The sequence below is a fragment of the Mesoplodon bidens genome (assembly GCF_964165515.1).
Source record: "Mesoplodon bidens genome assembly, chromosome: 16".
NCBI classification, from domain to species: domain Eukaryota; kingdom Metazoa; phylum Chordata; class Mammalia; order Artiodactyla; family Ziphiidae; genus Mesoplodon; species Mesoplodon bidens.
The window spans coordinates 14,579,774-14,597,369 of record NC_138173.1 but is presented as its reverse complement, the minus strand read 5'-3'; the positions used below and the strand labels follow the sequence as shown (position 1 = coordinate 14,597,369).

At 38.9% G+C, this 17,596-nt stretch overlaps 1 protein-coding gene across 1 annotated transcript in view; it reads right to left on the bottom strand.

The window, feature by feature from the left end:
- The window catches only part of LOC308630061 (uncharacterized protein C8orf34 homolog), a gene marked incomplete at both ends in the record, with an annotated part of 332,109 nt that overhangs the window by 89,975 nt on the left and 224,538 nt on the right, over positions 1–17,596 (bottom strand). The window contains 1 exon segment of the mRNA XM_081258441.1: positions 3,418–3,503. Coding sequence (XP_081114567.1) covers positions 3,418–3,503 — 86 coding nt within the window.

The following is a 17,596-nucleotide window of genomic DNA, read 5'->3' as shown; positions in this document are numbered from 1 at the left end:
GGCGTGCTGTTAAGAACCTGGAGATCTGTAGGGTTTGTCGCTGTTTAACTTCACTTAATGTCTTCCTGTCATTATTTTTCCTTTTGCTGTTTGTGTCATAACAGGTTTTTGTTAAGCACAAAATTATAACTGTTCATAGAAATATTTATGTTTATTAAGCCAAGCTCAATGTGGATGCATATTTAACATAAAAATCACATTAGCACTTTTTGGATCTAGCAATTTGACTAACTTAAGTAGAAAAGAATGTGCTGAATCAGAAAGCATATTATGGAATTCGTTGATTAGGTCTCTAATATCTGAATGTGAAGAATGCAGAATATAAGAAGTTTAAGAAAGGAGCTTAAACTTAATGAATACCTTTTCCCCCAGTGAATGCAAGTAAGTATAATCAACATATTACTGATGCCTTGTTTAATTTTCTAAAAAATTTAAATCCTAATAATACTCAGTTATTATGTAAACATGATTGTTGAAGGATATATTATCTGTAGGTCGGTGGATTAGAGTGGTTTTGATAGAATTAAGAAGTATATATATAATGGGCCAGTAGTTAATACCTGTTTTGTATCTACTTTTTTAAAAATTTTTATTTTATTTATTTTTTGTATCTAGTTTTATATTGAGCATGGTGGAGAACACAAGAAACCCTCAAGAAGCATATAATCCAACTGAGGTAAGAAGAATAAACACACAAGGAGTAATTCAAAAACAATTAGGGGTTGGGTACTTCCCCAGTGGTCCAGTGGTTAAGACTCTGCCTTCCAATACAGGGGGAGTGGGTTCGATCCCTGGTTGGGGAATTAAGATCCCACATGCCATGTGGTGCCACCAAACATTAAAAAAAAAAAAAAAAGAACCAGATCTTATTAAAAAAAAAAAAAAAGAAAAGCAATTAGGGATTGAAAAAAAGAAAACACTGCTGTGGGCTGGACTTCAGGGAGACTTGATATCATCTTAGCACATAGGATCTGAACAGGCAGAGGGAACGAGAAAGAACTTACAATGAGTTGGAGAAAAATGGCTTAAGTAAAGGTACACATGCAAGAGTACCAGTGAGGAGAAGCCAGGATGATTCCAAAAGCTAATGGAGTGTCAACAAATGGCCAGCCTGGGGCCCCTACATTGCTAATGACACACTGCTCACCTTTCACTGGCAGTGTTAAAGGTTTGTCCTGAGAGTGTTTCATCTCATCAGTACTATGAGAGATTTGAGTATATAGAAACTATTACCTTTGTTTAGTATTGTGCTACACTGGCATTGGTTTATGTTCCCACAACACTTTATTTTTTAACTTTTATTTATAATGTTCTTAATATTTGATATATAAAAAGTACATATAAAATATACATGTATAAAAAATATATATATATAGTACATTTAAGTTACAAAGCACAATGATAAAATGAACACCCCAAACCCACCACCTAACTTCAGAATTAAAACATTTCCAATAACCTTCATATACCTGTGAGCTCTTTCCTAATCCCATCTCCTTGCTTCCCCTACCCCCTGAGAATAACCACCATTTCGAGTCTTTCATTCCCTTTTTTCAATATAATTGTATCGCTTAATGTATGTTTTCCTAAAGAATATACTATTTAGATTTGCTCGTTTTGAGCTTTAAAAAATGACATTCTATGACTTGCTTTTGTTCAATCAACATTATGCTTTTTTTATAAAGATATTTTATTTTATTGAGATACATATTTTTACAACTTTTTTTTTACAAATATTATGCTTTTAAGACTCATTCAGTTGTGAGCTGCAACCTACTCATACCAGATTGGAAGACCCAACTGCCATTTCAGATCAGTTGCTTGAAATCAGCATTTATGTTATGTTATATTTAGATTATGGAAGCCGTCAATCTCTACAAACCAGGGCCTTCTTTTGCAAAGAAACAGTTGTTCACGTTTACCAGCACATCACTGATTTCATCCATCCTATGTGTGCAGCTGAAATGCATTCAGCTTCCTACAGTGTAACAATTTTATAATCTATCCATTTTAGTGTCCACCAGCATACTAACAAATTTGCCTACATTTCATGGTACACGAGACTTGCTTCTCTAACATATTTATCCAGAAGTGGAGTTTCTGGGCTTTACTCAGATTTTAGGATAATGGAAGACTCTTTCCAAAATTGTTTATGCCCCAACTGTAGTGTATGAGTTTCTTTTTGTCTCTATCTTCACCAGCACTTGAGTTTGCCAGATTTCTTAATTAACGTCAAATAAAAGGTTGTAAAAGAGAATCTCTCTGTGGCCTTAACTTGCTTTTCCTTGATTACTAAACATTTTTCATATGCTCACTGGCCATCTGTGTTTCCTCTTCCGTGAAATGTCTATTCATATCTGTTGCTTATTTTTCTATTTGTTTGCTGATCCTTTCTTTATTAAATTATAGATGTACTTTATGCATTCTGAATATTAATCTTTGATCAGTGACAAATATATTCAAATATAGTTTCCTATTTTGTAGCTTGTCAACTCACTTTCTTCTGGCATCTTTTGATGAACAAGAATTCTCAACACTCTATAGCTGAATATTTTTTAATGTTTAGGAATGTTTGCATCTTGTTTAAGATGTCCTTCTCTATCCAGATGTAAGGAAAATGTTTTCCTATGGTTTCTCTTCTAATTATTCCAATTGGATGTGCTGACTGCTCCCTGCTAGAACACTGAATGATGAAGCAGTGATATACCTTAGATGTCACTGTAGTGGCATTGCATGTACTTATTTATTTATTCTGCAAACATTTTGAAGTGCCCTGGCATGAACTTAATATGTTACACTAAGGAGTTTGAATTCTGTCCTATAGAAAATGGGGAAGAAATAGGAGCTTTATTTTTATAAAGATAATGAACAAAAACAGGTGAGATAGTACAAGGAGAATCTATTTACAGAGCTCTTACACTAGCTAGAGAAAGAGGACAAGGGCATAGACTAGGCAGTCTCAGGGAAAATGAAGATGAGAGTGGCTTGGTGACAGTGACATGATTTGAGACCAATTTAATATAGGGCTGAGAGAGAGGAAGGAAAATCAAGTTTGATATTGACATTTCTGCCCAGAAGACTGAAGGGATCCATGATGTGCGAACGTGAGTAGGCAATGTAAGTTCCAAAACCAAGTTGGAATTGGTGACAAATTTTGGGAGTAGCCAACGTAGAGTTGACCTGCTTGTACCTTAAACAGGCACAGGCATTAAGAGGCTGCTCCTCAGGACCCACACTTCTTGCTTCAATTTCTCCTTTGCCCTTAACCTCCTGACACACAGCCTGCAGAAGTGGTGGATGTATGATTGGCAGCTACGGTGATTTGGCACAGGGAAGATGTATGGTTTAGTTTTCTTTTGTAAAAAATCTTTAAGTGCCGCTAAAATTACAATATATATTGTTGGATTTAAAACTTACCCAAAAATCCTGGGATTATTTCATCTGGAGAATGAAGAATTTGCGAGGTCTCTTCTGTCCTTTCCACCAGGTTGTCTCCTTGAAGCCTAAATGATTAACAGTGGTCATTGAAACTCTAATAAGGTTGAATTGTGAAATGTGAACTACATACTACTGAGAACATGACTATGAACTTCTAAACTCTAAAATCAGACATGTTTCCTCCAAGTAGAAATACAGCCTTACCGAAACCTTTGTAATACAGTGTTTTTGCTTTTCTAACCTTTAAGGAAAAGTCTTTCTTCTTTTCTCCTGTATACATGGGAAGATTAGTCTAGATAGAATCTGCTTTTCTTCTTAGCCTCACTGAGGAAGGTTTATAGACAAATGTTTTTACGGAAACTACAATGGGGAAGTGAGTGGAAGAAAAGCAAGCATCCAACACAGTGTGCTTGCCTGACCTCTGGGTCCAGGGGCATGACAGGGTTCCCATGGCTGCACGGAGGTTTATCAAATACAATTCTCCAAATCAACCAAACCTGTGCTTAAAGGCCTGCAGGTCAAGATTCGTCTCAACAGGGGGTGTGAAGATTCTCGATACGTGTGGCTGCCCAGGGTTCTCATAGACACTGGGTCTTCTTCAGGAGAGGCAGATTACATGGGAACTTTTAGGACAACAGATTTTTGAGCTTCTATATCCTCATCTCTAGAGAAAGACTAGTCTGGGTTTACATTATACTGTGAAACTACTTTATCAAAGGAGGTAGAGCTCATCAATAAATGTTGGAACTCTGACCTAAGAGCAGCAGAATAAGCTCTGCTAATGTTGGAGGACAGTATATCAAATAATCTAGAGACTGGAAATTTCTACCAGTGCCCTTACTTTTTTCTTGCATTTAACTCCCATGAGGTGTGTGCTCTCATGGGAGTATTAATAAAAACATGATATATGCCATTAATATTTTCAAAAATACAAACTCAAATACAATTCATAACTGTACCAGGCTCAATAGTCAAAATTTTCAACTATTTTATATCACTACAATGGAATCCAATAACATATACGCATGACTCTCTTTACCTTTTGTATAATTATAAGTATTGTACATTATATTTTTATTCCTACAATATTAAATATTGTCCATTTCTATATATATTATACATTTATACTTACATATTACCTTCTATACACAAACCATATTTACTGTATTATACAAGCTAATTAAATAATTCTCAAGAGTAGCTTGCTGATTGTCATATAAAACTCTTGGGTCAAAAATCTTTCACTTTTAGCTAAGTTTTAAATTTTTACTCTAAAAAAAACAGCATCACTTTTAAGAGACTGATTTAGCTACATACTTCCCAAATCTGCCCAACTATTTCTTTTTATTTTGTTTACTTCTAATAATTGGGAAATATTCTTTTTTCATCAAAATTATCAAAGAAAGAAAGTAAGTATGTAGGTACACAAGATATTGAAACATGTAAGTAAAAATTATCATTAAAAATTAACAATGAGCTCCAACACATTTGGGTACTTAACATTAGGTTAAAAAGCTAAACAGAAAATACATCTCCAACAAAGGCAGAATGAAACGAGAAATCAAAAGTAAGCTGTAATTTTTTCTTCTCATTGCAAGCTTCAGTAAAAAGAAATACTTACTTAGTATTTATCAATATGCTCAATAATAACCCAAATGTTGTGGAGATGTGAAGAAATTGCTACTGCCCTTGATCTCACAGAGTTCTCAATTTAGCTGAGTTGAAAAGACAAATGGCCATGAAAACAACCAACAAAGTGGGTGGCCCTGAAGCTGGCTCATCTTTGTCCAAACAGTGCCCTCCAGATACCTTAAGAGGTGAATTCACGGTGACTTGGCACCAACTCCATTGAGGAACGCTTCTCAGCCCTGCTACCCTTGAGCACTCTGCCAATGTTTCCCAAGCTGTAATCCACATAGCACTACTTTTGTAAGAGGTTAATGGGTACTATGTAAACAAGAGTTGTGTGGGCAAGTCTGGGAAATACAGTCTTAATAAAAGTTAAATCTTTTTTTTTTTTTTTACACCACAAGAGTTATACTCATACTCTCAAACATTTTCACTTTGCTTCCTAAAACTCCCCTTCCATATTTTCCATATTAAACACTCTTCTATATTCTCAGCTGCTAAACAAAATGTTTCTTGCTCTTCCTTGTCATAACTGAAGCCCGTTTCTTGTCTAAGAATATGACATCCCTTTTTCCTCTAAGAATATTATAGTACCTCCTCTCCAAAGGAGGCTGTCTAAGTCCTCAACCTCAGCTAACACAGGATTATAAATATTAACCTGTTCTCTTTCTGCCTGTGAAGACTTTGATCAGGTTCAATATTTTCTTCTTCAACTCAAGCGTCGCTATTATCGTGAATGATCTTTGTGTTCATGTGGATCTACCTGCTAATTTCAAAGTCCCTCCATCTCTAATCTGGAGAGTTTACCTTCCATTTCACCTTCCCTAACCCAAGGACAGATAACTCAACTGCTCTGTCAGAAATCTTTAAATCCAATATCCTGCTCTCTGACAACAAACTCGCCTCCTGTAGCCTCTTTCACAAACTCACTTTCTCTTTAATCAAACATAGATCTTCATTTTCCCTTGGTTTTCTCCTGGTTTCACACCTCTCCTGATCTCCTTCCTGCCCTCCTCAGCTGGGACTTACTGCCCCCTCAATTCCCATGCACCCACGTCCTTTAAGTCATTACTGCCAACCAGACCCTAACCTTGTGTTAACTCATCATTTTCATTCACATGTGCAGCTGAAAACTACTGGTGAAAATCATGACACTCTAGGACTGATGAATATAAATCAATAGTCTCCAACTTTAAACTTTGGCTTCTTGGTTGTTTTTCTTTCTTCCATTCCTTTCGAAGTCTTTTCAAAAATATCACCTCTCTTCTGTGTCATCCAGAAAAATTATCTAATCAGGAATAAGGACCTCCTACTCCCCCTCACACAGCACCAACAGAATTATCTTCACCCTGACCAGTATTCACCACCTTTCCAATTCACAGAGGATGAGAGACCCTCTCCCCTGACTAAGGCTTAGACCATCCATCAGGCTGGTGATTTGGGTCCCATCATCTCATCTGCCTCTTGGACCTAATTTCTTTTACTCACCACCACTCATTCTGTTTATCTCTACTGCTCATTTCCCACAGCATAGAAACAAGTTCACTTCTCCTGCAGCCTTAAAAAAACAAACAAAACAAACGCCTCCCATAGTTATCTAAGACCTGTTGCTTTTTCTAACCCATTCTTCTTTGAGCCAAACTCGCTAAACATTCTAAAAATCCCTCAATGCCTTTTTAAAAAATTGAAGTATAACATAAAATATCCTATTAGTTTCAGGTGTGCATGATAGTGATTTGATATATGTATACATTCTGAAATGGTCACCAGAAGTTTAGTTACCATCTGTCACCATGCAAAGTTATTACAATATTATTGACCATATTCCTTATGCTGTACTTTATATCCCCATGACTTACTTATAACTGGAAGTTGGTGCCTCTTAATCTCTTTCACCTATTTCGGCTGCCCCTCACCCCCCTCCCCTCTAGCAACCTCCAGTTTGATCTCTGTATCTATGAGTCTGTTTCTGTTTTGTTTTATTTGTTCCTTTGCTTTGTGTTTTAGATTCCACATATGGACACTTGGGTTGTTTCCATATCTTGGCTATTGTAAATAATGCTGCAATGAACATATGGGTGCATATAGTTTTTTGAGTTAGTGTTTTTCTTTTTGTTTTGTTTTCAGATAAATACTCAGAAGTGGAATTGCTGGATCATATGGTAGCTCTATTTTTAATTTTTTGAGGAATCTCCGTACTGTTTTCCATGGTAGCTACACCAACTTAATTCCTACCAACAGTGCATGAGGGTTCCCTTTTCTTCACATCTTTGCAAACCCTTGTTATTTTCTGTCTTTCTGATAATAGCCTTTCAGACATGTGTGAGGTAAAGTCTCATTGTGGTTTTGATTTGCATTTCCCTGATAATTAGTGATGTTCGGCATCTTTTCATGCGCCTGTTGGCCATCTACATGCCTTCTTTGAAAAAAAAAAGTCTATTCAGGTCCTCTGCCCACTTTTTAAATCTGGTTGTTTGTTTTTTTGATTTTGAGTTGTACAAGCTCTTTATATGTTTGGTACTAACTCTCCACCAACGCCTTTACTTCCACAGTTTTAATTCACCCCTCAACTTATTTTATTTATTTTACTTTTTACATCTTTATTGGAATATAATTGCTTTACAATGCTGTGTTAGTTTCTGCTTTATAACAAAGTGTATCAGCTATACATATACATATATCCCCATACCTCCTCCCTCTTGCATCTCCCTCCCACCCTCCCTATCCCACACCTCTAGGTGGTCACAAAGCACTGAGTTGATCTCTCTGTGCTATGTGACTGCTTCCCACTAGCTATCTATTTTACATTTGGTAGTGTATATATGTCCATGCCACTCTCTCACTTCGTCCCAGCTTACCCTTCCCCCACCCCGTGTCCTCAAGTCCATTCTCTACGTCTGCGTTTTTATTCCTGTCCTGCCCCTAGGTTCTTCAGAACCTTTTTTTCTTTTCTAGCTTCCACATATATGTGTTAGCATACGGTATTTGTTTTTCTCTTTCTGACTTACTTCACTCTGTATGACAGGTTCTAGGTCCATCCACCTCACTACAAATAACTCAATTTCGTTTCTTTTTATGGCTGAGTAATATCCCATAGTATATCTGTGCCACATCTCCTTTATCCATTCATCTGTCGATGGACACTTAAGTTGCTTCCATGTCCTGGCTATTGTAAATAGAGCTGCAATGAACATTGTGGTACATGACTCTTTTTTGAATTATGGTTTTCTCAGGGTATATGTCCAGTAGTGGGATCGCTGGGTCATATGGTAGTCCTATTTTTAGTTTTTTAAGGAACATCCATACTGTTCTCCATAGTGGCCATATCAAATTACATTCCCACCAACAGTGCAGGAGGGCTCCCTTTTCTCCACACTCTCTCCAGCATTTATTGTTTGTAGATTTTTTGATGATGGCCATTCTGACTGGTGTGAGTTGATACCTCACTGTGGTTTTGATTTGCATTTCTCTAACGATTAGTGATATTGAGCATCCTTTCATGTGTTTGTTGGCAATCTATATATCTTCTTTGGAGAAATGTCTATTTAGGTCTTCTGCCCATTTTTGGATTGGGTTGTTTGTTTCTTTGATATTGAGCTGCATGTGCTGCTTGTAAATTTTGGAGATTAATTCTTTGTCAGTTGCTTCATTTGCAAATATTTTCTCCCATTCTGAGGGCTGTCTTTTCATCTTCTTTGTGGTTTCCTTTGCTGTGCAAAAGCTTTGAAGTTTCATTAGGTCCCATGTGTTTATTTTTGTTTTTATTTCCATTTCTCTAGGAGGTGGGTCAAAAAGGATCTTGTTGTGATTTATGTCACAGAGTGTTCTGCCTATGTTTTCCTCTAAGAGTTTGATAGTGTCTGGCCTTACATTTAGGTCTTTAATCCATTTTGAGTTTATTTTTGTGTATGGTGTTAGGGAGTGTTCTAATTTCATTCCCTCAACTTATTTTAATTTGTTTTGTGCTCCTACCATTCTGAGATGACTGGTTATACTAAGACTACCTGACCTTCTAATTGCCACATACAGTTGAAAACTTTCTGATATTGTTTACTTTCAGCTGTACTTTGTATGAACACTCTTTTCCCACTCTGCACCATCTCCCTGAATCAGCTCATCCACTCTTATGGTTTTAACTACATTTACGGTGAGTATTTTCAAATCTTGAGTTCTCAGCTCAAGATTGGTGTACCCAGATTCTTGCAGGACATTTTAATTGGATTAACTATAAGCATCTCAAAGGGAACTTGTCCAAAGCAAACTCATCTTTCTCATACCCAGCCTCATATCACACATAGCTAGTCAATCCCAGCCTCGTTAATTATACTTCCTAAAGAGATTTCCTGAATCTATCACTTCTTCTTTATACTACTACTATAATTGTGCTGCTCATCTTGACTTGCTTGGATTATTAGTTTCCTTGATGATATTCATACAGAGAAACTTGTCCTTCAAAAATCCATTTTTTCCATATGGCTACCAGCAAGTTCAAAATAAATCCTCATGCTTTATTATTCTCATGCTTTAAATATTTTAGTGCAAGAGATTTAACATGAGTATGCTTAGATATGCCCACAGACAGGTTTCAGGGGACTCACTGTAATTCACAACAAATGGAATAAAAATTTTTGGTGGATTGCTCTTTTTTGGACAGGGAAACAGTAACTTCAACCAGATTCTCAAAATAATCCTTGACTCAAAGGAGTTTAACAGTTGTCATTTTTACTGGCTTCTCATCACCTGCAAAATGAGTTATGGTTTCCTTACCAAGTCATTCAAGTCTCTCTTTTGCACAACCCCTACCTGTGTCTGCAACTTCACCTTCTTGGATATTTCACCATGGAATTTATACTCCATAAACTCCAAACTGCTTTTACTTCTGTGCAGCTATTTTATTAAGCCTCTGTGCCATTATATAATTAACTCTGGCAGAATTTACATTCCCCTATTTTACTATTCAGCTTAATCCTAGGTTTTAATTAGATTCTCCTTTCTTCAGAAGCTTTTCTTCCAGAAGTCTTAGCACCTATGCAAATCTTTACCATAGCTCTTTACCATATTTAATTGCTTGTTTTCATGTCTATCAACACATACCAAGTGTCTTAAAGATAAGAATTTTATTTTTCATATTTTTATGTCCCTAAAGCCTAGCTTAGGTTGAGCTTGGTACACTGTAAGCTCCAAAAGAGATTTCTTAAGGTATTTTTTAGTGAGTAGCTCACCTTGGAGATAAGGAAAGGAAAAGCAGACCCAGCCTATGTATAAGGAATTTTCTACAGAATACTTTAGTGTATTTACAATTACATTCTCTTGAAAAGGGGTGAAAATTATCCTACATATATCTAGGCTTATAAATGAGATGCTAAAGGTTGCACCTGCACAAAGCTGGTTGCCACAGCTAGAAACATGTGCCAAAATAGTTGCCAATTAAAATTGGGGTATTTTAAGTGAGGTGCAAGCAGAGGTGACAAAGATGGCAAATGAGTTTGGGTTTCAAATAAACGAATCAGATTTCATTTAATACTGACCAGTGTGACCTGGCTAGAGGAAATGCTGTTATAAATGTTAGTAAATTATATCTCCAAGTTTGTGAGTCAACAGTCACCTTCCATTGACTCAGTCTCAATAGTGAATAAGCCAATGAAAGAGAGCATCCTCAGAGACTACTGTAGTGCCTATCACAGCCTATCATAGTACCAGGCACATGTATGTGATCAATAGACATTTGTTAAGTAAATGCTGCTGAAAAGTCCCTACGTCTTACAAAATAGCCTGAAGGAAGATGGACCAGTAAAGAGAAAAGAGGTTGAAGCTCATTCAGGAGTTTTGTGGCCATAGCAGTCGTTCAAATTTTGCTTTCTTGGTAATGTTTTGAGATCCAGCTGGTTCTAATGTCTCACTCTGTAAGAAGATGCAAGGAAACCAAAACCAGAGCTAAGTAGCAGCCCAGTCCTAGTCCAAAATGGTCGGTAAAACACATCACCACCAGCCGTACGCATTTTGAGGAGAGAGTATTGAATAGTGTAAGCAGTGGGAGGATAGAGAAAGTTATGAGCACTACTTCTTTTCTATACTTTAAAAAAAAAATCCAAGACATTCAATAAGAAAACATTTTTCTTTTTTAAAAACCTCTGGTATTGTCAATTCAGTTGAACCACATGATGTGACGAGAGAAGACTCAAATAAGTGCATTCTTAACTTTTCACATTGGCCTGGAAGACATTCAGATTCACGAGCAGCCATCTTTCTGTTTTTATGTTATCACACTATATATGACATATTTTAATCTTCCCTGAACACTTTCTGGAAGAAAATAGTATCTAACTAAAGAGTAGACACTCATCAAATGTTTTTTTTGAAACAAATTGAATACATTATGGCATGCATGAAATTAAATGCCAAGCTAACATTTCTAACTTATCTAGTTCAGAGGAAATGATGAATAAAATCTGGATTAATTCAGGAAACGTTAATGGAGTACGTGGTACTTGCACTGAGCTTTGAAAATGCTAAAGTTTGATTAGATGAAGAAAAAGAGGAAGGGTGTTCCAAGGAAAGAGCAATGAAATAATAGACTACATTTACTTTGGAAAAAGAAGCCTCCCTGGGGGAAAAAGGTAAAAGAAGAAAAGAAGAAAGAGAGAGAGAGAGAGAGAGAAAAGGAACACCAAGTATAACAAAAAACTGACTAAGAGCTTCAGTGAAAGTAGTGTATTGAAAGCCACAAACACATCTAGATTATAAGATGTATTCAGAAGGGAGTTTGCAAACTAAACAAGAATTAGACTTAATATAGCAGGAAACTTTGAAAGTTTAAAATTATTGTCTAATACAATAAAAGCTGCACTAAGAAAATAACATTCATTGAGGTATTTTGTAAGGCCATTTGGGAAGCTCTCGCAATAAACCAGAAATGGAAGATCAAAAGCGTGGAGTGACCAGGTCTAGGCAAGTGCCTACAACGGCCCAAGCATTGTTTCAGTTTGGGGGGTTGCAGTTGGGGCCTGTGGACACGATGAACCAAATTCCCATCCTCAATGGAGCTTTCGTCCTACCGACCAAAGATGACGAACAAACGAACAACTAAAATACACAGAATCAGGTGTTAAATAAGAAAGCTGGTTAAAAATCAAGGATGGAAAGTAGAGCCAGGAAGGAAGAGCCTATATAGGAAGACTCCGGAGAAGGGGTAGTATGCAATTTTACATAGTGTGTCCAGGGAAAGCTTCATCAGTGGGCAATATTTGAGCCAAAACTTGAAGCAATGAGGGACTAAGCAAATAGATGCCTGAGAAAGAGCATTACAAGGAGAGGGAACAGCAAATTGAAGCCAATGACTGGTGTGGAGTGAACGAGGGGTACACAGCAGGATATGCTGTTCGAGAGGAAGCTGAGGCTAGACCAGGTAGGACATTCTACAGTGCTGGGGAGGAAGAAATTTCCCTCCTCCCTTCCAGGTTCTTTTGGCTGGTCTAAGAATTAAGCTGACAGGAGACTTCTGTTTCTTAAAAATAACCTGCCTAGATTAATCCTCACGCCAAAGAGACATTTTTTGGGGTGGCAAATTTTGCTCCCCTACAATGTCATCTAGAAATTCAATGCTAGAATATGTAGTCTTCTTCCCCACGAAAATGGAAAGCCAGTTGGGGGGGGGGTGGTTTGGAGCAGAGAAGGGACATGATCAGACTTTGCTTTAAGAAGGATCACTCTGCCTGCTGTGTTGAGAATTGACGGTGGGCAGCAAGCGTGGCTGCAGGGAGATTCCTTAGGAGGTTATCCCGCCAACTTTGTTGAGCGGTGAGCATGGCTTGCCCAAGGGCGGCAGTGGTGGAGGTGATAAGAAGCGGACTGATTCTGGGTAAATTCTGCAGCTGGAGCCCACAGTCCATCTGATATGTGAGACTTGGAGGTTGTGAGAGAAAAAGAGGAATAAACAATGTCACCATTTTTCTGTCCTAGGCAACTGAAATGATCATGCTGTCATTTGCTGAGGTAAGGAAAACTGAGGGAAAGCAAATTTGGTGGGGATAAGTGGACTTTAGCTGGGGACATGGTATGTTTCAAGTGCATTTTAGACGTGCTGGTGGAGAGGTGCAGAGAGGCGTTTGGATATCTGTGGGGAGATGCTGAACAGAATGAGTTGTGCGCTAGGCTTGGCCTCTCTGGGCTCTAAAATCTCTACAGAGAACTTCAGAATATGATATACTACTACTTCATTGAGCTATTTTGAAGGATGGGTAATTCTGTTTCACTGGAAAATAAATAGTATATCGTGATAAGTGCCGATTAGACCAGGGGAACCACAATAAACAGTTTAGGTTTTAAGAAATTTTGAACCGTTTTCTTCAAAGGGTTAGAAAATTAACTTATCCTTCCCCTCCAAAGTCGTTTAATTCACAAATCCTCTTTCATAACATCAGTCAGAGAGTTATTTCTAAGTCTCTTTCTAATGTTAATTTTCCATTTTAGGATTCCAGTACGTTTCTCCAGAATTATTTTTTGATGGAAATTCAAGCAACTTATTCTCATTTACTCATTTTTTTAAATAAATGTATTTATTTTATTTTATTATTTATTTTTGGCCACGTTGGGTCTTCGTTGCTGCGTGTGGGCTTTCTCTAGTTGTGGTGAATGGGGGCTACTCTTCGTTGCAGTGCGCGGGCTTATCATTGCGGTGGCTTCTCTTGTTGCGGAGCATGGGCTCTAGGCGCACAGGCTTCAGTAGTTGTGGCATGTGGGCTCAGTAGTTGTGGCACGCAGGCTCAGTAGTTGTGGCTCGTGGGCTCTAGAGCGCACGCAGGCTCAGTAGTTGTGGTGCCCGGGGTTAGTTGCCCTGCGGCATGTGGGATCTTCCCGGACCAGGGCTCGAACCCGTGTCCCCTGCATTGGCAGGCAGATTCTTAACCACTGCACCACCAGGGAAGCCCACTTACTCCATTTTGAAGTCTTAGAAAAGCCATATTGTCATCAGCATCAAACATTTATCGGGGATCTTCAAAGGCAAAACCCTCCATTGAGCAACAAGCCTGCAATCTGGCGCGAGAACTGCGTGTATTTTCATGATCTCTCTAATTACTCGGCAAGCTTCCTGAAGTCAGAGACCAAGTCTGAGAGCCACCACACCATCAGGGCTTAGCAGAGTAATTTACACTTGTGCCCCCTCACCAGAAGAACTACCTAATTTAAATGGCATCTATCTGAAGTCACTAAACACTTGTAAGAGTTCCTTCTCCACTCTAGAAAAATGGCACTGCTGTCTTGTGGAACTTTGCCGCCCTCCACCCAAGTCCCAACCAAGTCCCAGTTCTTCAGGGAACTACCTGGATGTTCTTCCTCCCACTCTGCTTTCCAAGCCCACTGACTCCACCTCGGGGGTCTCCTTTACCCCTGGCCATTCCAGCTGACCCTTTGGTGGGTGGTCTGGCCCTTTGATACCATCTCTCAGCCCCTCAGCCGCGCTGTCTGTGCCCCAGACGCAGCTCTACTTCCCATCCCGGAACCTCTGACAAATACTTCAGCCCCAGTGAATCCCCAGCCAAGAGAAAATTTCCAACAGTACCTAGATTTCCCTCCTTATTTTAGGATATTCACTTAAAAAATCTTCCTTCCAGCATTCATCTGTAGGCACTCTGCTGTTCCTTTTCTCTTGCTATGCCATGTGAGGTAACAATGCATCAAGATGAAGCACCCTTTTCCTGACAGTGGAATGGAATAGAATAACATTCTCTTTCACCAGAGGGCTTTCTTTATATTAGGCTTTTTAAAATTCTCTCCCTTGTTCACAAGAATCTTTGAACATAAAGCTCTAAAGTATAATGATGGATGGTGACATAGAGATAAAAACCATGCTCTTTCCTCTTAAATTTTCCTTTTAATTTCCGACCTCCTGAAAGTAAGATATGGGCCTACAAAATATTGGTAACTCTCTAATCAAATTTATGGTTCTCTCATGCATACCTGATTGCAGACGTGTAGCTGCCATAGGTGGCCTCTTATCTGGGCTGCTAATTACTCTCCTGGCAGAAGTTTAAGAATTCTAAAACCAAATCTAAGGAAAGCACACATGGGGAATAGATGTGCTTTGTTTTCAGTCTCTTCTGCTTTACCTCAACTCAAACGTAAAAATGTCAACACAAAGTTAGGTAGAGAAGATCCCGCACGGAGCAGGGCTGATTCCTACCATGCCTTGGGACTACTAAACTAGATTTTCCAAGCAGATGTGACCAATATGTGGGCCAGGGACACACACCTTGGTCAGATTATTACTCGCACAAAGGATGACCCTGGGGACATTCCAACCTTCCTGAAATCCAAGGCAGTCATGAAAAAGGATTACATTCAAATTGCCAGACAGCTCCGGAGCTAAGAAAACTCCAAGAGAAAGTAGCCAAACACGGAATGCTGAGCTAGAGGCAGCTCTGGGCATTGGAATCCTCAAGCCTCCTTCAACACGACCATTCATGTACATTTTAAACTGAATTTCATATCTATAAAATGATCTGGTGAAGTGTGGGTATGCTCTCAGCCTGACACCATCCCTAGAGAGGACCCTTTTTAAAATCTATCTACATAGAAATAGGCAGTTAAGGTCCTTATTTGACAGTGTAGAGTAATGTTCTCAACTTTTAGGGTGCATTGGAATCACCTAGAGGACTTCTTAAAACACAGATTGCTGGGCTCCACCCACAGAGCTCCTGAGTCAGGTCTGGAGGGTGGCCCAGGAATTGTCTTTCTACCAAGTTCCCAGGTGATGCCCACACTGCAGGCTGGGGGACAGCCCTCCATATTGCCTCCTCTTTATAGCTCTGGAAGGGATGGAGTTCCCCAGCCATCCTCACTGTGTAGTCATATTATACCATGCCTGGAATGCCAAAAATAGAGAAGACTCTACCAGAAGATGTTGGTATTTTTCTTCCTCCAACTAGCTGGGTGTTGACTTCAGCTGAACACTAAATTTTATTCCCAGGTATGTACGATTCCATCTTACTGAAGTTAGAAATCTCAGAGTCGGACTGCACTTGAGCTCAGGATGCTGCATACGTAGCCTAAATCAGAGCATCGCTGAGCGAACCTGCCTGGTCAGCAGGCATCTAGCGTAGCAGCAGCTGTGAGAAGTCTTCTTAAAGCCCTGGTTTCTAACAGGTTGAAAAATGGGATTGTGTGGGGAGCCAAAGCACCCTTTTGAAAAATGGCCAAAACTTTTTTTCCTTCCTTAGCTATTCCTTCCTTTAATCAGAGACCCTTTACTCATGGTACTGAAACTGAAAGCTGCTTCACTTGTGTACCTGATGGAAGACCACCCCCTCTTTCGTATATGCCCTGGAAACATCTGTTAGATTGCTGAGTTCTTATGTATATAGTCAATCCCTCTCCCTCTCTGAGGCAGTTGAAGGCAAACTCAACACTGTCAGATTTTTCCATGCTACAGCTCTGTCGTGCTGCCTTAGTCAGATGGTTTATGTTCCTTTCTTTGCGATTTCCATTTCATAACATTTGAAGTAACTGAAAGTACGTTGTGATGAATAGCAGAATTACGAGCTACACTGATATTCCCAAATTACGAGTAATAGTACTTTGTACCAGAGAGAGGTAAGATTTTACCAGGGTTCTACCTGTCCACAGATGGCAGTTGAGAGAATGCTGCCAGTGATATGCATTATCACGCACTCTGAGAAATTGTTACTTGATATGGAACTAGCATGAGGGAATGAACCATGGGCAGCCTCACAGCAATCCTCCTTGAGAAAGTTGTACATTGTTCTGAGGAGTAAATAAAGGAGTCCCAGAAAACCCCACCAAGTTCCATCTAATTAGGAGGGGCGGGAGGTAGAGCACAGGGAAAATCTGAGACGATTCCCTTAGAAATCCGACACCACTGTGTTCTGAGGTTGCAACCTCAGCAAGGTGAGCCAGCTTGCTTCCGCATCAAAGAGAAAGGCTCCCGAAGTGGGGATCTTATGACCCTACTTCTCCATAAGAGTACACTCTCTATATTCCAATAGAACCCAGTAGAATGTAAGACATGTAAGCACACCAACATAATTTGGTCACCTCTGCTCCATGCTTTACTTATGTACCCATAACAGGCGACAAACAGTTCCTAATTGAATAAATCTTACATTAGCACTACGCGTAAGCTTGATATACTTCTAGGTTTTAAGTTTGTTCTAGGGCAGGAGCTTGGTTCATTTAAGTTTGTTTTTAACATAACCTTGTGTAATAAATACAAATTTGGATAATAAATGGTTTTTGAATGACTCAACGTTAAAGTGCCTTGTTTATTAGGATTTGGACGGCATATGCTGAAATTTGCTGTAAGCGGTTTGATGCTCTGGAAAACAAGACTGGTTTAGAAAATGTCGTGTGTGCAGTCCTTGAAGAGATTATAATAGACAAGAGAAAGGCCTTCTTGTATTCTTCTAACAATGCTCTGAAAATCCTTAAGAAGGACAACACTGAATACAAATGTCTGCACAACTGGAAAAGCCGATAAGGCGTAAAGATGTTAGGATGATTCATCTTTTGGCTT